The sequence below is a fragment of the Varanus komodoensis genome, unplaced genomic scaffold (assembly GCF_004798865.1).
Source record: "Varanus komodoensis strain SLA01 unplaced genomic scaffold, ASM479886v1 scaffold3, whole genome shotgun sequence".
Lineage (NCBI taxonomy): Eukaryota > Metazoa > Chordata > Lepidosauria > Squamata > Varanidae > Varanus > Varanus komodoensis.
In genome coordinates, this window is record NW_025335761.1 from 37466953 (window position 1) to 37489375 (window position 22423).

General features: G+C 41.5%; 1 protein-coding gene across 2 annotated transcripts in view; it reads left to right on the top strand.

Moving 5' to 3' along the window:
* Positions 1-1785: 1785 nt before the first annotated feature.
* Positions 1786-22423, top strand: part of ADCK1 (aarF domain containing kinase 1) — a 146157-nt gene continuing 125519 nt past the window's right edge. For both annotated transcript variants that reach the window (XM_044436974.1, XM_044436975.1), the window contains exons 1-3: positions 1786-1818; positions 9151-9299; positions 10682-10765. In XM_044436974.1, coding sequence (XP_044292909.1) covers positions 9162-9299; positions 10682-10765 — 222 coding nt within the window. In that variant the 5' untranslated portion in view covers positions 1786-1818; positions 9151-9161. The remainder of the gene's footprint in view (positions 1819-9150; positions 9300-10681; positions 10766-22423) is intronic.

Sequence of the window (22423 nt, forward strand, 5' to 3'; positions counted from 1 at the left end):
TCTGGATCCCAGCAATGGCATAGGGATGATTGCGGGAAGTTCTCCTGAGGTTGGCAGCCTTAGGAGAGCTTGTCCCAGCATGCCCCGTACTTGCAAGTGGAAGTGGGCAAGACATGCTGGGGAGAATTCATCAGCTCAAGTGCAAGAGGTTTAGCACCCCAATTCTAAGAAGGAAGAAGGGACCAGTGGGGTCACTTGGGAGGATTTCTGGGTGGTAGAAGCAGGGAACAAAGCGATGGGCCACCCCAGAGCCACTGTGCTTGGACTGAGGTCAGAGAAGGAGCTGCCTGTGATCACAGGCCCATGAAGCATTCTCAAGCCAACTCTGAGACCTCATATTGGTTTTCTCCCTCATTTAATCATGCACATCAAATAAATAAATTGCAAATACTTTATAATATGGAAATGTAATTCATTGTGCAGCCCCAGGGTTCCATGTCCTCCTGTAGCCCTCCAGGTATGAAAAGTCGGACTGCCCTGATTTAAGATGTTATGAGTGTGTTTCTTTAAATGTTGGTAAGTTTCTGAAGAGCAATTGGGTAAAACAGGAGGATAGGTGGGTAAGGTGATTGGATGGTGACTGAGAGTGTATGGGCAAAGCTTGGAAGTGTGTGAGCAGAGAGAAATAGATACTATCAGTCAGTCAGTAGTTAACAGCAGAGTTGTGGTCAGTCAGCAATCTGCAGAATATGAAGAGGCAGCCTTTAGAATCTCATAGAGTGTTGTGAAAGTTATTTAAGATTCAAAAGGAAAGGGAAGGAAGACGAATAGTAAGAGGACGTATTAGCGACTAGGGAGAGCCAAAACCTAGTATCAATTATTGTAGAATTGCCTCCCTTCTCTTGAAAGAAGTTTCCATTATGATTTCTTGGTGGCAGCCCCCCAGTTGTGGCCCACTTTATACTGTCATCCTTACAGCATCAGGTCGATGCAGCCTTGAGATACAAGCATATTTAAGCACTTGAGAGATTCACCAGGTGTTTTATAGGCCAAATATTTATGGTTTTAAATATTTGCATTTTGAAAATTTTATGGTTTATTGCATTGTTTGGTTTGTGAACTACTGTAACCTGTCTAAACAGCTTTGGCTATTGTGTGGTATAGATATAATAGCCTTCTCTCTCTCCCTCCCTCTCCCCCTTCTATAATGTTACTTCCACAGTAGAAGCTGTAATGAGAAGCACAATCCTGAATTTTACTGAAAAATGAGCCCCACCACTGTATTGTGGAGCTCACTTCTTACTGTGCTTAGGATTCCAACCTTAAGCATTCTTTCAAATTTTTTTCACTCAATATTAAATGGGGGAATCTTAGAAGAAAAGTAAAGGTCAGATCACATGTGGTATTATCATATGCTCAGCTAAGACTGCTTGACAATAAGCTTTTCAGGATGTTTACAGCTTGAAGAGGTTGTGAAACGTGTTTCTAGGCTAGATAGAATAGGCCTGTTGTATTCTTTCGAAAAACGTTCACAATGCGGAGCATGCATATTTCTTAAATCCCACAGAACAAGCTTAGTTGCTGACGCACGTACATTATTAGGTCTGAAGTACACAGAGATGTTAAGTATTGACAGCAAAACATGCCGGTCCTCCATGCTTCTCTTCCCTATTCAATGAGAGCGCCCAGGGCTTCGGCATTGTAGTTCTTTAGAGTCCGAGTTTCCTACGGATAATAAGCCCTTGGCATCTCGGAAAAACTACAAGTCCCAGCATCCCTTTCAAGGGAAAGTCGGTACTACGTATGAAGAGCGTGCGGGGAGGGAGGGCAAAACCTTTTGATTTCTCCGAGTAAAATTGTCGCGGCGCCCGAATGCCGGTAAGTGCACAGGGCGCATTGCCTTCGCTAGTTGTGGCTGCTCGGATGGGGGTGGGGGTTGGAAAGGGAGGGGAAGAGAAGGCACATTTGGAATCATTTCGGCGGAGAAGGACAAAGTCCTTGTGGAATTGAGAAAGGAAAGAAAGCGGAGCGTTCGAAAGAGCCGGCATGGAACGGCGCCTCCCTCGCCCAGTTGCACAAGTAATTGAGCAGGAACTCCTCTTTCCCACTCACCGTGATCCCTTCTGGCCGTGCAGACGAGACCGGATTCATTAACAGCCGCTCAGCGTTGACCTGCCGTGCACTCGATCAGCATGTTCTGCCCGCCCCCGTCCTGCAACGCATCCCCTTGAGCCTCCCGTCCTTCTACTACCGTAGTGCCGGTCTCCTGCCGCCTTTCTTTACCCAAGACCACGGTCATTAATGGATCCCCGAAATTTAAATATCACGTATGCCCCTAAGCAAGACCCGAAGCCTGACATTTCGCTTCACCGAAGTTAGTTTTTATGTTCCTTACAGTCGCTTGTGAGAAATGGAAGCTTCAATGGCCATCCAGACCTGGCAGATGATACTAACTGTAATATATTAGCATACTTGATGTATGAAATGCCCAAAGCAAAAAGAAGTTTGAACATCTAACATTTCCTGTCATACTTTTTCTTGGTGGATGTTTGCATGGTTGGATTAAAAAGCTATTTAAATATTTCATTGACCAAGTGGTTTTGCATTGAAAATTAAGACCAACTCAGTAACTTCTTTGATAGGAGTAGGTGATGATCTTTGGAAAACCAGTCTTGGAAAACACAAAACACTTTAAAAGTTGGTGGCACCTTAATGACAAATAGATCTACAGCTCAATTCTGTACATGTCTTTTAAGAAGCAAGCCCCATTCAATTCTGTGGGGCTTACTTCCAAGTAAATGGGTGCAGATGTGCAGCTTAGGCAGCGTTCTGGTAACTACTTGCCTGGGAATATGACTTGTTGCATTCAGAAACTTCCAAGTGCAGTTATACAGATGACTTGTGGGCCTCCAGATTTTCCCTACCATTTTTTCCCACCAGTTTTTCCTATATTCCCATGATCCCTCATTATTTAGCTGACTTGGGCTGATGGAAGGTTATAAACCAAAACATCTGGAGAGCCACAAGTTGCCTACATTATACAGTACAAGCATTCATGGCCTAAACTTGACTTCAACAGAACACTTCAATTAGAACACACTTGCCTTTTTTTGGAGGCTAAACTGAAATAACAGGAGACAATTTTTGTCCCAGAAAAAAATCATTTTCAATTTAATTTTTTCATATAGGAAATTAATTTTGTCAAAAAGCATTTTGGTGGTTCATGAAAAAATTGGGCTGCTTTCCCCACTGCTGCAGAAGGTGATCATCCATAATAATGCAGCTGCCACATACTTGAGTTTCCTGTTGCTGTGTAGGTTTTGGGTGATTTAAGTGTGCATCTAAAAATGTGAATGTTTGCAGCAGACACATGTTTCATCCAGTAACATACTGGGAACTGAGATTGGCTATGTCTCCTTGATGAATGCATTTTCATTGGTGAATTGTTGCCCCATAATTAATAGAATGGGGCCTGCAACTCACATGATCTGCCAATATTGGCTATGCTGGCTCTAACTGATGAGAATTAAAGATCAATACATCTGAAGACTGTCCACCACAATTTGGCCACCTCTGCTTTGGGTGGAATGACCCACAAAGTTTTCTTTTTAATATCCGCTGATGTCTTTTCAGTAGGTTTGTTGTTATATCCAACTTACGGCAACCCAATAAATGAAGGCTCTCCAAAATGTCCTGCACAAGACAGCTGCTTTCAGTATTTCTAAGTTCAAGCCTGCAGCTTCCCTTATGGATTCAAACCTTCTCATATATTTGGTGTCTGAAGCACAATGGCCTCTATTTTGTCATTTTTACTTCTAGGAAAACTGACTTGATTTGGTCTAGGATCCACTGGTTTGTCTTTCTGTTCATCCAGGGTATTCACAAAACTCTCCTCCAGCACCTGGTTTTGAATGTATCAATTTTCTCCCTATCAGCTTTCTTCATGTTCAGCTTTCACAACCATACATTGTAATTGGAAGAAAAGAATTGTGGATGATTTTGACCTTGTTCTCCAGTAAAATGTCCTTCCTTGATGCTTTTTTCCCTAGTTCCTTTGTTGCTGCCCTTCCAAGTCTCAGTCTTCTTCACATTGCTTGACTGCAGTCTCCCTTTGAATGGAAGACTGAGCTGAGGTATATGAAAGCTTTCACAATTTTGATCTCTTCGTGTAATTATTCTGTAGACATGATTTTTTGTTTTTTTAATACTCAGTTGCAGTCTTGCTTTTGTTCTTTCTTCTTTCATCAGTTGTTTCAAGTCATTGCTGCATGTAGTAAGGTATAACCTGTATATCTTAAATTAGCGATGTTTCTTCTGTCAATTTTCATTCCTTCCTCTGATTCTAATCCAGCTTCTCTTAGAATATGTTCTGTATACAGATTGAACAGATAGGGAGATAAAATGCATCCTTTGCCTATTAGAAACCATTATATTTCCCTGTATTCTGTCGTAACTGTAGCTTCTTGTCTGTGATACAAGTTACACCATGGGTCCTTAAACTATGGCCCGGGGGCCGGATCTGGTCCGCCATAGCCATTCATCCAGCCCGCCTCAGAGGTTTTCAATGCACAGCGCGTGCGCACGCAGGCCTCACACGCACACTGCTGCCCGCCTCACCCCCTGCACAGGGAGATGGCAGCTTGTTCACAAGTAGATCGTTTTGGACTCACTCGTAGAAAACGATCTCCAAGCGAGCAAGCCGCTGCATCACGCACCCACCTCTGCATCGAGGTTCATGCTCGCCCCTGCCGTGCCTCACTGCGTGCGCCTGCCCACCTGTGCCTGCCCCGCCTCCTGCCTCAGCACGTGCGCCCCCCCCCTCACTCCCGCTCCCACGCTGGTCTGCGCACCCCGCTGGCACCTTTCAACTGGCCCCCTGTTGAAAAAGTTTGAGGACCCTTGAGTTACACCATCAGGACAATCAAGTGCTGAGGAACATCCATTTCTTTCAGGACCATCCATAGCTTCTTGTGATCTGCACAGTCAAAGGCTTTGCTGTAGTCCATAAAGCACAGACTGATCTTTTTCTCAAATTCTTTGGTGAATTCCAGTAGCCAGCAAGCCAACATATAATTACAATATGATCTCTAGTGCCTCTTCCTTTTTGGACTGCAGCATGGACATCTGGCATTTTTCACTCCATATAGGGAAGTATTCTTTGTGGCAACACTTTGCGCATCACTTTGCTTGTGTGGGAGATTATTGCAATGGTTCAATGGTTGCTGCACTTTTTTATCTCCTTCCATGGGAATTCTAATTTATATTGAATGTTCCCAGTCTGCAGGCTATTGTTTTGTTTTCCATATTTGTGGACATAGTTTTGTTAGGATTTGGACTGATTCATTTTTTGAAACTTGGAGTAGTTCTATCTATTGTTCTTGCTTTTTTCTTTGCAAGTGCTTTCAGAGCAGCTTTCACTTTGCTTTTGAATATTGAAGGCTCTTCTTACAGGATTCCTCTTTGAAGAAGTCTGTCACCATTTCATGTCCTCTGCATTGTTCTTCTGTATGTTCCTTCTACCTTCTCTTTATTTTCTCCTGGATACATAGTACGTTCTCTTGCTTGCCTTTTAGCATTCCTAATTTAAGTTTGATTTTCTCTCTTATTTCTTGGATATTCTGGAAGAGTAGGGTACATGCTGGTTAAAAGCATGTATATGAAAAGTGTGTGTTACCAGTGCCCATACTTTTTTCACTGATTTAAAAAGCTGATCTTTTCTTCTCCCCAGAAAAGCACTATTAGAGGATATTCTTAAAGAATACATTAATCAATAGTATACCTCATAATACCAAATGCTGGGAACATGAGTGGGAGGTTGCTATTTCCCTCATGTTCTGCTTGTGGGCTTCCCACTCTGGATGCTCAGGAAGGTGGAGAAGTGCAAGCAAGCCCACTTACAGGAACTGTCAAAACTCAGGCTTCTTTTAAAAATGGTTTATAAATAGGATTTTTGACAGGATCATATACATATGTATATGCTTCTGCCACCATTAAAAACCCTAATTACCCTGTTAAAAATTCTGTTTTAAAAGGAAGTCTGAGTTTGACCAATGTTAAAGCTTCATGATCCTATAAATGGGGTGACTCACAGTTTCCAATTTCCCAAGCAGATAAAGTATTGGGAAGGTGTGAGAGCACTAAGGAGAGACAGATCCAGCCAAAGAAAGTGGAAAATTTTGTCATGAAAGGGGTGATCTACCAAAATCGAGCAGAAACTTCTTTCAGTTTTTTTCCTTTGACAGCTCATCTTTTGACAGCTGTCCAAAGAGAGAGAAATAAAAAATAAACCTATTTGCTTGCCCAGGTTCACAATCCATCATGGATACAACAACCCCTAAAATATCCCATGGATTGTCAAGGTGTCTTGTAGCCCACAAACAAGCTACACTGTGAGTAATGGTCTGGGTTTGAATGACATGGCAGTTATTTGCATGATATGGTTTGTATTCATAATGGGGTATTGTATAATGGAAACCCAGGTATAATAATGGCTTCATTCTTACTTTTATCTTTGCAGTCCTCTACAATTACATAGTTTAAATAGCAGGCAGGTTGTATCATCATGACGATGACTGAAATATCTTTGTAGAATTTACAGAACTTCATTGCTGCCAAGACTATATATGTGTAGTCTGTGTATAAGACTGTGGCAACCAGAGCTGGAAAGATTCCAGGTTTTAAGTCATCCAGGCAGGTAGAAAGTTATTTCCATGTATAGAAGCTAGTAACAGACCCACAGATTTTTGGAATGAAATGTGCTTGATGTAAGGACACCATTACAAGATCATTACCTCAGAGGCTGAATCTGAAATGGAAGAAGAGGTATGGTCAGAATTCTTGGCTGAAATACCAAGGCCAGCAAACCCCAAGATAAGCCCAGCCGCTGATCAGAATCAGACCACCTTTGGTCCCGTGGAAGACAGGGTTGAAGAGACTAGGTCAGAGGATGAAGGATAGAACACAATCAGTTTTATCACCTGATGCCAGCTCAAGAGAGCAGGTCAATTGAGTAGCATCCAGCTTTCCTGCCATCTGTCCCACAAACAGTGGGAACCTCCCTGAGGATGAAGCTAACTCTGGTTGGTTGAGAAGGAAGGAGGAAGCTCCATATGGAATCAATTCTTTGGCATTAGCTGTACTTTCTCTCTAATTCGGTGGCTTTTACTAACAGCTTCTACAATAGTCCTTTTTCTATTTCAAAGTTAACCTGGCTGGCTTGCTTTAACATAATGAAGATTATAATTAGTAGTCTTGATCTGCTTGGAAGGAGAAAGGGGGGCAGTCCAACTTCCAACACTCACTCTGGTGATCTGATCTAAACCTTCTTTTGTGATATAAAGCTGTTGATTTGGTTTGCATGTAATGCCAGCCCATGGTTTAAAACAACACATGTACTGTCATGCATGAGTGGGAGAGAGTGAGTGTACTAACCCAGTCATTCACCACTCCCACTTTTAATCAACAACTTACAGTCAACTTGTTTGTGGGTTGTTGAATGTGATGTGCAAACCTAGACCACTGAGTTACTTAGGGGTCCATGGTTTGTTGTTGAAAATCAGAGCATGGGAAGCGAATTGTGGAGCTGGCAGGGCACTAAAATTTCCTCCCAGGGATGTTGTTACAGCTTGTATACATGCTGATGCCTTATGGAAATTTTCCCAAGCAATTCATTCAAACACTTCTTTTTACCTTACATTTTAATAGTTTCCTTTTTATGACATGAGGAATTTGTACAAAGAACAGGTGTCTGAATTTCTTACAAACTCAGCTGCCACTCTGGTCCCCCTGCTTGAAATTGACATCCCACGCTAGATGCTGCAATCACTGGAGATGACACAAACCGCAGAACATGGCTTGGAGTGAGAATAAAATATGGCAGATGGAATTCTTTTTAAACAGTTCTTAAAAATAATTAAAAAGGAAGAACATGGGAAAGAAGAGATAAGAATGTGATGATTTCTTTAAAAGAAATTGCTTGTCCGGAAGATCTAGGACTCAGAAGATTAAACAAAAAGTTCAAAAGAAAAATGGTAGAAAAAATTTACAGGCAGAGATTTACAGGCATCTCCAGTGTCTTTATAGGGTCTCTTCTTTATACAAGAGAGTATACAGTTTCTTCTCTGGTGCAATGGGAGCCATAGGGAGAGGCCATAACACCAAAATTTCTGCCCCAGACCTTGAACAGCTGCTACCACTCCGTGTTGACAACAATGGGCTAGACGGAACCATGTTCTGACATAGTATAAGGCAGTTTCCTGTGTTCCTATGGATCGCAGCACTGAGCTGAACTAGACATTGCAAGGAAAACAAGGGGTCACAACTTGTTTATTGCTTGCAATACTCATGTGGAATGTGAAGAATGCAAGTCATGTTCCTGAACTAGGAGGTGGAGGAGAAGATGGACTGGGACTATTTATAAGGGTCTGTTTGATTATTTATTTGCTTTATTAGATTTATTTCCCACATTTCTCTTCCTTTTTAAAATAATTCAAGGTGGCTTACATAATTCTCCTTATCTTGCTCTCAGTCTTATCCACACAACAACAATTCTGTGAATTAGGTTGGGGTGAAAATCTGTGACTGGCCCAAAGTCACGCACTTGGCTCCATGACTGAGTGGGGACTAGAACCCAGACCTCCTGAGTTTCATTCTCATGCTTTTAACCACTACACCACAATGACTCTCTCTGTATAATTCTCTCTATTGCCTCTTCCCAGTAGCCTTTCTGATTTCACAGCAAACCCAAGTTTGGAAACAGATCTGGCAAGTCGTTTATTGCCAAATTGATAAAATGCCATTCTAGTGCACATAACAGTACATAGCTGCCAATCTGTTCCTGGGTTTTCTGCTTTTTAGGTTTCATTCTTACACTTTGTTACCTGGGAATACGTCCCAGTGAGCAGCATGGGACTGAACACCCAAGTACATATGCATTACTTAGACTACTTAGCTGGGAACAGACAGACTACTTACCCAGACTACTTAGCTGGGAACAGACAAGTTTATTGGGCAGCCTTGATTCTGTGTCATAGCCAAGCCTGTATTTCCTCCTGTGGTCCAGGAAAGCAACAAGGATTCACCGTGCTGTACATTGACAACTCCTGCTTGAAATTCTTCAGATCAATCACCAAAGTTGGAACTTTCTGCCATTTTGCTTTAGAATATCCACCCTTTTCTTCTCCCAGTAATGACTCCTTTATTTCTCTACAGCATTTGCCACCATGGCCAGAAGAGCATTAAAACTCACATCATTTGCCAGTGTAGCAGCCATGGCAGCAACTGGTTCCTATTTATATGGCAAGAAGAACCTGGATCCCAATGATTTTGGAATTGTTCGAGTAGGTCGTGCTGTTGCCACAGTAAGTTTTAGTCTTGCAGCTTGGGTGACAAAAGGCATAATGATTTTATGGCCTGGGATTAGCCTGAATTGACCTTAAAAGGAGTTGTACTCCATAGGGTCTGTTTGCTAAAAAGTAATATATGTACTTTTAATATACTTAATGTTTGTATTTTAACTTAATGTTGTGAGCCGCCCCGAGGCTTCGGCGAATGGGGTGGCATAGAAATGTTTTAATAAATAAATAAAATAGATATATCTATCTGATTTGATTCTTCCTAAGTTATACTGGGCATGGTTAACTAAGAATCCATATTTGTAGTTTATAGTGCTGCAACATTTCATGAAAAATGAAAAATCATAATCAGGCTTTTCTCAAATTTAAAGGTTCCCTTTGTTTTTTGCCAGAAATTGCATGCCTTTAACAACTGGCAGAAATTTAGCAGGTGTAGTTTTTCCCATCACTGTACAAAAACACTGCCTGTTTCTTTTTTGCTTGCCATGGAAGTGCGAAAGATCCAGAAACTGTGCCAGGAAATAAAGCAGAAAACAACCTCTAATTCGATGATTGTATGATGTCATGGGGGCAAAGCAGTGAAGTGATCCACTGAGGAGGAAACAAATCTAGAAAATTCCCCAACTTCTACACTCTTTGGACCTAGCATGTGCATTTGTCTTACTATCCAAACTACATCCATACCAAGGAATTACATATATGTCATCATAGCAGATTGTGATGCAGTTGTGAAAAGTGGGTAAAACATAGAAACTGAGTGAGTCAGAAGGGGCCTCCTGGGCCATCTAGGCTGACCCCTGGTTCCAGATGGCTCTGCTCATGAAATACTTAGCAAAACAAAGGTCTCCAGTAGGTAAAAGTCAGCTCTGGGCAGCTTTTTCTTGAAACTTCATTCTCACATTCCTCTGTTTCAGTCATGAGACAGGCTAGGTTGGGCAATGGTTTCTCCAGAGTTCTTTGTCTTTTCTTTGATAAAAAATCCTTCAAAGTGATCCTGTATAAATCCCTTTGTTTTTCATGTATCTAATTCTTTTACTCTGCAAGGCAAATGCCCTTCTCTGTAATCCACTTCTCAGGAAACCTGTGGTCATCATCTGAAAGGTTTTTTCCCCCCCATTCCTATTAGATTTCACTTATTCATTTTAAGCTCAAGCATATTTTTGAAGCTGGTACTAAAAGATCTCTTGCTTAAAGGCTTCAGCAGAAAGGTGAGCATGTGGACTTGGGTGTCCTGATAACTTGCTGAATTCTTGATGAATTTTTAGACAGGTAAAAATAGCAATAGTGGAGCAACTGAGCAAAAAATCAAAGGGTTGTACTTCTAGGTCAAGGAATCATTAGGCAGGAGTATACATTGTTTATACTTTTGTTTCTGTCTTGTTTTGTAGACAGCGGTAATTACTTTTGACTACCTCACTTCTCTCAGGAGTGTTCCACGTGGGACAGAAGAGTACGACCATGTCAAATCGCAGGTAAAGGAAACTTTGTAGGGTGAGAGATTCTTCCCTACTCAAGGTGGTTTTCTGAAGAACCAAGCCCAGCTACCAGTTCAGCAGTATAATAGGTGGAGGAGAAATAGGTTTTAGCTGCTGCTTTCAAGGAAGTTTCTCATAGCTTCAGATGATACACAGAGCTAGCATTTCAGCTACTACAGAGGTGGAAATGCAAATGGATTGAGTGGATGAGCAATTATATTGTTGGGTTGAAGGCAGTAATTGAAAACTGGAACATGGGCACATGTAAAGTATGGAAAGTTATCTGGATTCATCTCCCTGAAGAAAGGAGAAATAGCAAAGCAATAACAAGCAAATGCAGTTATTCGGTTGTTACTGAATAATGTGATTAAAAAGAGTATGGCCATGTTAGGACAGATACTGACATATCTCTGCTAATGCTCTTCATTTCTGAACTAGCATTACTTCTGGTCTGGGAGCTTCTTGAAGAAGACTGAATTATGCTAGCTTGTATAATACCTTTTGCAGCAGGCCCAGCTAACCCAGGGATCCTCAAACTTTTTGAACAGGGGGACAGTTGAAAGGCTGCGGTGAACAACCTTAAAAACAATTAAAATGCAAAGAAAACATCCAAACAGAATTCTGGACTAGATGGACCTTTGATCTGATCTTGTGGGATTCTTTTGTTCCTGACTATCAAGCAGAAATGCTGGGCTTAGATGTTACCTTCTGGCATCAATTGCTCCATCAAGGTGGGACAATAACATCTTTAAGTAATCGAGGAACAACCAGACGGATAATCTGCAGTTGTGGGATGGAGGGCAAGTGTAGGGAATTGAAGGGCTTTGACATCAAGTTAAATTGGAACTATTCATTATTTATAAATGTATTTTTATATTTAATGTGCATATTATAAAATGCAAACAACAGCTGCTACATGTATGATAATTGCCATAGTTAAGTATCAAGAAGAGGAAGGAATTCAACTGTTCTTTTTTTGCTGTGAGCCTGAAAAGAATTGCTCTTTTAAAGCTGTTATTTGTATTGGGAGGAACGTTCCTGCTGGTAATAGGAACTCTTCCTCCTAATGTAAATAGAAGCTTCAGAGGAGTGATTTTCTTCCACAGCATGGAAGGAAAGGGTTAAACAGCCTTTCCTTGTCTGCTATGATCCTCAAGAATGTCTGCCTGCTATAGCTGCCATTTGCTTATTTAAAATAGGGATGTTTAATGGAAAGAAGCATTAAATATTTTTTCCCTGAGAAGGCACAGCATCTTTAATAATTATATAATCTTTAATAAGGGTACTTAAGCAATTGGAAGGTTAAAATGAAGGCATTCCCCCACTAATCAATACCATAAAAAAGAAACAAAATACAGAACTCAAGTTTGGATTTAAACAGGTACTGGATGCTTCTGCAGATAACGGGGAAATTAACTGGACAACCCATTCCCTTTCTCAAAGTAGAAGAAAATAGAAGGGCAGTAGTAAAGGAGGCTATATGAATTGTACATAATGTAAATGGCAGTAATACAGGAGGACTTTGTAGTAGCATGCACAGGGGCACTCTTTACTTCTTATCAGGCATAGGAAAAATGTGATTGAGGCCAAAGAAGTCATGCTGACCCTGGTTTGTGGTATAAAATCCAGCAGTAGCAAATGAAAATAGTGAAAACAACCCACAACCCCTCAACAAATCATTGTCCAGAAGAGCTCAAATTCCAGTAGCTTCTGAAAATCTTAATCTTCTCATAACAGTCCAACGGATTCTGAAATCAGTTTGTGGATCATTGATATCTTCTCCAGTAGGAATGGGCAATTAGCAGAAAGCCTGCCTTGTTGGCAGCCTGAAATGGAGAAGGAAGGTCCTGCGTGATTCATGGGATGGGATCCACAGCTGAAATTCACCCATCCAGACCAATGAAGAAAAGGGAAAGCAAATTCTGAAGCAGTCATTGAAAGATCTGAAGCCTTTGCAGCCAAAGCCTGATATTCTGGAATTTTCCTTGGACCTAACACAATTGATCAGAAAAAATAATGACCTTGACATCTCCTCCATGCTGTAGAGTTGATTGAAGTTTTCTTTTGTGCTGGAGAAGAGCTTGTGGTTTGATAGCTGTTGCCAATAAGCCATGCAAAGTCTTGACTGTTGGCCTTGTGTCTCTATGGCCTCATTAACCTCTGTCAGGCACAGGCTGATGGTTTTTCAGTTAATGTATGGGATGAGGTCCAGTTCATTTCTGCTGCTTTCTTCTTACTTGGCAGCCTAGGTGTCATGATTCAGCATTACAGCCCTGCCAAGGTGAGTGGTTAGTTGATACAGTGTGCTACTGTGTTGTGGGAAAACTGTTGATAGGCTCTCTGTTTGCCCTGAGTAGTCCCAAATCCAGAGTGGAATAACAGCAGGTCTTTGCCAGCCTGTTTAGTGCCCTATGAAAAGTCAAGAAAAGATAATCAAAAGTCAGTGGAATCTAGTGGACAGTCTGGTGTTCAACCAAACCTACCATCATTTCTGGGCTTGCGCGCGCGCGCGGTCTCTCTCTCTCTCTCTCTCTCTCTCTCTCTCTCTCTCTCTCTCTCTGCATAGCATTATGTCTTCTGAGTCATGGAGGAAGCAGCACAATGGCTTGGGAAATGCGTATTTTGCAATCCTTCCTCAGTGTTCCTTTTCCCTGTGAATCAGACATCACTTTTTGTTTGAAAGCATAGATATTTCAGGATCTTTTTAAACACTAATTCCTGTTACTGGCTACCCATTTAAATTTTTATATTATTGGAAACCCTGCCTGTGCACTGGCTTTATGTTAATGCAGGGTTGTGGGGCCATGATCTGGAGTTAGATCTGCAGGTTGAGGGACATTGAAACATTCCCACCAACCATTTTCCCTTTGCTTTGGGTAGAAACCACACAAGCAAGTTCCTCTATTGAAAGTTTTTGTTTGGTTGGTTTTTAGTTCCATGTGCGTTGGTGAATCTGGGGCTGGGAGGAAAGTGGCTAGGTGGGTAAGTTTAACCCCTCTACCTGTGTATGGTGGTCCCAGTCTGGATTGGAGCCCTGTATGCTTACAGTACATTAAAATAAAAAGTTAGGATTTCCTGTGTCCTATGTTGTCAATGTAGGATGCAGTTAAACCATGTATTAGCCTTTGGAAACTTGATTTCATGCATTCACTCAGGATTTAGCTTTTGGCAGGCTATTGCAGGTACAGCCTTCTGAAGCACTGAAGGTGTGCACTGTGTGTGATGATGTGCTAAAAGCATTTGTTATTAAGGGTTGACAGCTATATATGGCAGCAGTTGAACTTGCATGCAAATGTCCCAAATCAAGTTTAACCATGAGGAGCAAGGTTTTTTTCGTGGCCAGTGCAAACTGGCAGGGTCATGAATAGGCCTTGAAAAGGAGAGAAAGACTGTTCTTGTTGGATTTGTGTAGGTATCAATAATTGCAAAGAGCTCCAAAAACATCTCCTTGAACTGGATGAATGAGCAATGCAATGGCAAATGTGGTTCAATGCTAAGTGTAAAGTGGTAAACATTCAGTGATGCATTTGGGCAGTGTCCTGCTCAGCAGGACTAAGGCCCCAGGAAGGCCCCTAAATGCTGTAAAGCTGACCACATTTTGAAATAAGTGAAGTAATACACAGTGCAAGCTAAAGCACTCCCTTCCTGCAATATCACCATTAAATGTAGAGTGTAAAGCTACCCAACTGCATCACTGTGCACACTGGGGTGAAGGGAAGGGCTGGGCTGGGAAGCTAGTTTTTTTTTAGTGTAGTATTAGCTGGCAATGAAAAGACCTGGGTTGTGATGGACAGCTCAATGAAGTTGTCAACCCAGTGGGCAGCTGCCATGAAAAAAGGCAAACTCCATATTAGGGATCATTAGGAAAGAGATCATAATTGGTACAAATTTATGGGGCAACTACAGTTGGAATACACATAGTTCTAGTCATCATGTCTCCAAAAGGATATTGTAGAAGCTGGAAATGCTACTACTGTTCTGCTCACGGGACTGAAGCAATTGCAATGTTAAGGATTTTTTAGTTTAAGAAAAAGGAACGGTAACAAAGGAATATGAAAAACATGTATAAAATTTTGCATTCTGTATAGAAAATTGGGAGTTTTTTCCTTTTTCTAACTATTTATTATTTGTTAATTATAATTAGCTCCCACCGTTTTCCAGCAAGGCACTCAAGGCAGCTAACATAGTCATACTTTCTCCCATCATTTTATCCTCCCAGCAACAACCCTGTAAAGTAGATAGGCTGAGAGTCAGTGACTGGACCAAAGGCATCCAGTGAACTTAATGAATGAGTCGGGATTTGACCCTGAATCTTTGCAAGTCCCTATTGAACAGTCTAACCACTACAGTGCAGTGGCTTTATAATGCTAGAAACCCGGTTGCTTTCAGAGAGAAGACTCCTGGCTATACAAATGAAAAAACATTGTGCCATTTGACCCACCCCCTACATTTTTTTCTTTTTGCATTATAGCTGAACAGTTAGTGTTTCAGCAAGTAACTCTTCACACAATGCATAGTTAAGTCTCAATGTCTGGATGTAACAATGGCTGCTAATTTAGCTTTTAAAAGGGATTAGATACATTGGTGAAGGGTAAAGCTATTAATGGCTACTAATCATGATTGGTGTATACCACTTCTGTGATCAGATGCAGCATGTTTCTGAAAACCAGTTGGTCGAGAACAACTGCCTTCATTATCTTCTTTTTGGCTTCTCCATGGATAGCCAATGTAGGAAGCAGGATGCTGGATTAGATAGGTTTTGCGAATGATTCAGCAGACCTCTAGATTTTTCTCACCTTTGCCTTAGATTACAGGTTTACCCAAATCAGTTGAAGTTCCTTTGTTTGCTTTAGCCCCAGCCTTCCAGCTTGTAAAAGAAAGGCCGATGCATCTGCCAGGCTGGTACAGAGCTCCTTCTCCAAGATTCTTGGCTAGGCCTTGAATCAGCTTGCTGACTTTTCTTTTACTTTGTTCTGTCTTGATTCCTCCTAAATTCTGCCCAATCAGTTTGTCTCTTCACCATTAGTTTTCCTTTAATTTAGAGATTATAGAATCATAAACTTATAGAATAGTACAGTTGGAAGAGGCCATTAAGTCCATTGGGCCCAACCTCCCTGCTCAGTGCAGCAATCTCAGTTCAAGCCTCCCAGACAGATAGCTGTCCAGCTGCCTCTTGAATGGCACCAATGTGGGAAAGCCCACAATTTCCCTCAGTAATTGGAATCTGTCTTTCTATAACTTGAACCCATTATTATGTGTCATGAACTTGGGGATGATCAGAAAGAGATCCGGGCCTTCATCTGTGCAACAGCCTTTCAAGTATCTGAAGAGTGCTAACCGTATATCCCCTCACTCTTCTAAAGGCTAAACATGCCCTGTTTTTTCAGTCTTTTTTCATAGGACTTTGTTTCCTTCCTCTGAGCTTTTCCAGTTTCTCTGTTTCTTTCTTAAACACTGCTGCTCAGAAATGGATGCAGTACTCAGGTTGAGGCCTAACCAGTGCCAAATAGAGGAGAACTTCTACTTCACATGATTTGGAAGTGATAGTTCTGTTAATGCAGCCCCAAATAGCACCTGCCTTTTCTGCAGCCACGTCACTCCTGGGTACTTTACTTTTTGAATGAATTGGAATTGAAATACAGTTTTTCTATCAGGCAGGAAATCTTATATAATTTCTCTGTCTAATGCTGAAATCTTACATCTTCAGTTTTTTTCCCTTGAAACTGTTTTGAGGTACAAGATAATCTTTCCATCTCTGAGAACTGGCAGTCTCAGAGCCATCATCTGAGAGAATTTGCTTTCCTTTCAGCTGTAAATGTAGTCTATTTCTCCTACCTCACACTCAGATGTGGACAATGCCCAGCGTTTAGTTGACTGCACTGTTTACTAGAGTACACATAATAGTAGCCAGGACATAGGAAGCCTCAGTGTCAATCTAGGCCTCTGAGTCTGCTGGGGCCAAACAAGGACATCATCATTAGAAAACAATTATGGTCAGAACAGATTAAGCAAGAAATGGGCTCCCCATGGACTCCTGTACAGGTTTCTTTTTTGCTTCAAGGAAACATCTTCAGTCCCTGTCTGTTTTCTTTCATGGGTGAGCTACTCATGCTGCTAGTTCACACAGCCAGCCACTTGCTTGCATCTCTTCATGGGCAGCAAACTGGGGGACTGTTTATTTCTCTTTGTAAAGAAATGGAAACAAACCTGTTTACACTGAGTCCCCAGGAATATTAAGCAAGCATCTTTCTTCTGCTTAGCTCTGTTGGCTTCAGAATCGCTTTGTCAGGGGCAAGGCCATTTGGAGAGGTTAATTATCTTTCTCTTGGTGAGCAGAACTTGGTTGTTCTCTACCTCTGAGATGCAGTGCTTTGAGCTGAAGCTATCTGAGAAATTTGTTCTGATGCAGTGTGACTATGAAGAGATGCAGTGGTCGGGTTTTTGTTGTTGTTAAAGGAGGAGTATCACAAAGCCAGGTGGAACCAGCCACATTTTCTGTCTCTTCAACTTAGACCTGTATTTGAATTAGGGACAATAGAGTCCCTAAAACTGGGGATACAGCTGTGAACACTGCTCATTTTGTTTATTTCTCAGACGGAAGCTTGCGGTAAACGCCAGGCACAATCTGAATGGCCCTAAAAAGGGATTAAACAAATTCATGGAGGCTGAGGCTATCAATAGGTATTAATCTACATCTCAGACTCACTATTCCTGTGATCTTCCTGGTGAAGAACATGAATAGAAGAACATGAACTTACTGCATTCAAGGCTAGTTTGTAGACTTCAAATGAACATCTGGCTGGCTGCTGTTGGAGTTGAATGCTGGACTGGATGGATCTTTGGTCTGATCCAGTATCGTTCCTCTTAAGTTGGTAAGTCACAAAGCATCATGGATATGCCAAGTAATCCTGAATATTTCACCTGTTACTTTTATAATTGCACAGAAGTAGTTTAATTAAAAGGCAGAACTTGGAATGGATTAAGCAGAGAGCAAAAATCAAGTTGAAAGACCTGTCCAACAAATTCACCTTCCTCCTTGCTCCAGCTCTTGTTTAGGGCAAGCTATGTTCAGGATCTGGTGTAGTTGTCAGCAAACAGATCTTCCGTTCAGGTTCCCCTATCAGACAAAGGACTCAAGATGCCCCAGCCAAATTTTCTTAGCTATAAGGACAGGAGGCAGAATTCATAGAAATAGTCAGAACATAAGGCAAAGGGGGTAGGTCAGCTGCTCCAAAATGACCTCAATCCAGCCTTTTACAACATGTGACTAAATGAGTGGTGTTTTAATAGCCTGCCTTAGGAGGTTGCCACTGCTTCAGATTCATTCAATTTATTTTCTATCCTTTTCCACAGAAAATATAGTGTACTTTGGGATTCATAGGAGGTCTCCCATCCAGGCACTCAGCAGACACAGACTTCAGCAAGGTTGTTGTGTTGTATACCTTCAGAGCATGTCTTAGGACATGAATTTTGATTCAATCTGCTCCTAAATTATGGCGAGCAGTATTAACTTGTAGCTGTGGAACAGCTGTTTAGTTAGAAAGGCATATCATTTCTGTTAGACTCTACTTTAGAAAAAGCTGCTAGCAACAGACTGATCTTTAACTTGATATAAGTAGTAGTTCGTAAAATAATCTGGAGTATTTAGCTTTATTCCCTGCTTGCCCCTGTGGAGAGATCTACTAAAAAGTATGTTTTGAATTCTGCAAGCTACCAAAATTCTGTTTGGTGGCAGGAGTAGCTGCAGCCTTTTGAGGAATGTTAAGGGCATGATCTTGTTCAATGTGACTTCTGGTAAGGTACATTTCAGAGGATATCTGTGGTGCCTAATTCTTGCACTTCACTGTTGTACATTGTACTTCTAGAACAAGGCTTTAAATAATACCTAATTTAATGCTGAAAATTGGATTAGGCAGTGCTCAGTGACAAAGATATTTATCTCTGATTTGCAGATCCGTGCGCCTATTTTAGTTCTTTCATCCTTTGCCTGTGTATGTATTTCCTCTTCTTACCTCCAGGTGGGGCTGTTCCTTTGTTGTTGGATCAAAGATAGGCCACCTAATAGATTTATCACATTAAAAGACTTCCACCTTTTTCAAGACAATTAAAAACAAAACAGATTATTCATGTACATACACCCTTAGGGTCGTTATGTTGTTCCCACTGTGATATTCCATTTTCATGTGGTAGATTGGAGGGTGTGGTGATGGAAATATAGCTGTGCTGCCTTTGCTTTTAAATCAAAGTAGGCATGAGCCCCAAAGCAGATATTACTTATTAGTCTTGTGGGCCCCCAACCCAGATTGGGTCCCTTGTGTAAAGGGTAAGCTTTAACACTGATCCCACCCACTGTGATCCAGTCTAGATTTGTAGTACAGAATGGTGACTTCTTTGGATAGACCAGTTCCTTGCCATGCAAATTTGGAAGGCTTAAAACCTTACTGCACACTGGGGTTTTGATCTGGATTGGTTCCGATGCTACTGAAAAAAGAAAAGAAAAGATGGAGATGCTCGCTATATCTTTGTTTTGCAGGTGGCCTCAGTGGCCAGGAACACCTTCTACCAACTCAGGCTGATTTTTCAACTATGTTCCTACTTGAATGAGTGGAGCCTCGCCACAGTTATCCATGTGCTGGTAACCTCTTGCCTGGGTTACTGTAATGTGCTCTTTGTGGGGCTGCCTTTGGTTCAAGCAACTCCATTAATCCAAAGCAGAGCAGTGTGGTTATTAACGAAGACTGGTCCTAGCATGCATATCATGCTGGTTCTTCACTAATTGCACTGGCTGCTTGTCATTGCCCAAGCCCAATTCAAAGTGCTTATGCTAACATAGGAACCCTAAACAGCTTGGGAGTGGGCTATCTAAAGGAATGCCTGGCTCCATATATCCCTACCAGATCACTTAGATCGTCAATGAAGGCCCTTCTTCATGAGTCTCCCACTGTATGAAGTGGGGAGGGGGAATTGGCAAGAAAAGGGGCCTCCTCCTTATTGTACCTCATCTCTGGAATTCTCTTCCTAAAGAGGTGTGACTGGCACCCTCGTTATTCTGTTTTTGCCACCAAATAAAGACTTTTTAATTTAGTACTTGCTTTTAGAATTATGTTTTTATTATGGTATTCTCACCGCTGGTTTTATTGTTGCTTTTATTATCTTCCTGCTTCATACCTTACATTAATTGTATAATATGTGGTTTTAGTTGTTGTTGTTCTTATTTTATTATGGCTATGTTATGTTGTTCCTGTTTTCCTGTGAGCCACCTGGAGAGCCCCTGGGCTATGGGGTGACATGCAAATATAATAAACAAACAAATAATAGTGTTTGCTTTGGCCCATATCTCCAGCACTATGTTTGGTCTTCAAAGAGAAATATTAAATCAAAAACCAGTGGTGTGGGGTTTCTGTTTCATAAAGATTCAACTGAAAATGATCACTGTGTGTACATTAAATAAATGTCAGTACTTTGCCAGTTAAAAGAATGTACATTCATCAGCTTCCTCATTATTTCTTAAGTTCCTCTCTTCATGATCTCTTACCCTGTGGGGTAAACTTAAGAGATGGTTCTGTCTTTCTGTAATAACTACTGTAAACATAAACTTGTCTTTTGCATGGATATGTTAGTAAATTGAAGGCCCCTGATCTGCCCACGTTCAGTACTTGCTTTTCTAGATAATGTTTTCTTTATCCAATGCATGTATAGCTGTTATTTATTTGTAGCTGAGGTGTAGTACTGAGATTATTCAACCCAGCATGTGGCATTTTACTGGCTCTGCTACATTGTTCCTTTGTTAGCAGGTTTTGAGGAAAAGGAACATCAAACCGCCCTTGATCTATTGCTTCCACCAACTATGCCACAGTCAGTAGGTGTTTGAAAACAGATTTCATTGTGCGGGACCCTCCTAATTATATTTACTGGAAGTCCATTTAAACTACAATGCAAAGGGGTTAGCTCTCCATAAACAATAACAGGACAGATTCTGAAAGGCATGAAATGGACCTTCTTCTCCCTGGGAGATTGTCTTTATTAAGTCTGGGGTTGCCAAATGGTTCTTCTTCCCTTGCTGCTTCATCACTAATATGCATTTATATCTAAGCCCCCTATTACTCCTGGTCCACTAGGTTGCTGGATGAGTTTGGCTTGTTGTTGTTGTTGTTAGTCGCGAAGTCATGTCCGACCCATTGTGACCCCATGGACAACATTCCTCCAGGCCTTCCTGTCCTCCACCATCCCCCGGAGTCCACCTAAGCTCACGCCAACTGCTTCAGTGACTCCATCCAGCCACCTCATTCTCTGCCGTCCCCTTCTTCTTTTGCCATCTATTGCTCCCAGCATCAGGCTCTTCTCCAGTGAGTCCTTCCTTCTCATTAGGTGGCCAAAGTATTTGAGTTGCATCTTCAGTATCTGGCCTTCTAAAGAGCAGTCAGGGTTGATCTCCTCTAGGACTGACCAGTTTGATCACCTTGCAGTCCAAGGGACTCATAGGAGCCTTCTCCAGCACCACAATTCAAAGGTCTCAATTCTTAGGCGCTCAGCCTTCCTTATGGTCTAACTTTCACAGCCATACATTGCAACTGGAAAAACCATAGCCTTGACTATATGCACTTTTGTCGGGAGGGTGACATCTCTGCTTTTTAGTATGCTGTCTAGATATGCCATAGCTTTCCTCCCCCTTAAGCAAGGGCCTTTTAATTTCTTGGTTGCAGTCCCCATCTGCGGTGATCTTGGAGCCCAGGAAAATATAATCTGTCACTACCTCTATTTCTTTCCCATCTATTTGCCAAGAAGTGAGAGGACCAGATGCCATGATCTTAGTTTTCCTGATGTTGCGTTTCAAGCCAACTTTTGTGCTCTCCTCCTTCACCCGCATCAAGAGGCTGTTTAGTTCCTCTTCACTTTCTGCCATTAGAGTGGTATCATCTGCATATCTGAGGTTGTTGATATTTTTCCGGGCAATCTTAATTCCAACTTATGATTCATCTAGCCCTGCCTTTCTGATGATGAGCTCTGCATATATGTTAAATAGGCAGGGCAACAGTATACAGTCTTGTCGAACTCCTTTCTCAATTTTGAACCAATCAGTGGTTCCATGTCCAGTTCTCTCTGTTGCTTTTTGACCTTCATACAGGTTACTCAAGAGACAAATAAGATGGTCTGGTACTCCCATCTCTTTAAGAACTTGCCACAATTTGTTGTGAACCACACTCCCAAAGGCTTTAGCATAGTCAGTGAAGCAGAAGTAGATGTTTTTCTGGAACTCCCTAGCTTTCTCCATGATCCAGCGTATGTTGGCAATTTGATCTCTAGTTCCTCTGCCTCTTCGAAATCCTGCTTGTACTTCTGGTAGTTCTCGATTCACATACTGCTGGAGCCTAGCTTGTAGGATTTAGAGCATAACTTTGCTAGCATGTGAAATGAGTGCAATGGTCTGGTAGTTTGAACATTCTTTGGCATTGCCCTCCTTTGGAATTGGAATGTAAACTGACCTTTTCCAATCCTGTGCCCACTGTTGAGTTTTCCAAATTTGCGGGCATATTGAATGTAGCACTTTAACTGCATCGTCTTTTAGGATTTTGAATAGCTCAGCTGGAATACTGTCACCTCCACTAGCTTTGTTGTTGCTCAGACTTCCAAAGGCCCATTTGACTTCACATTCCA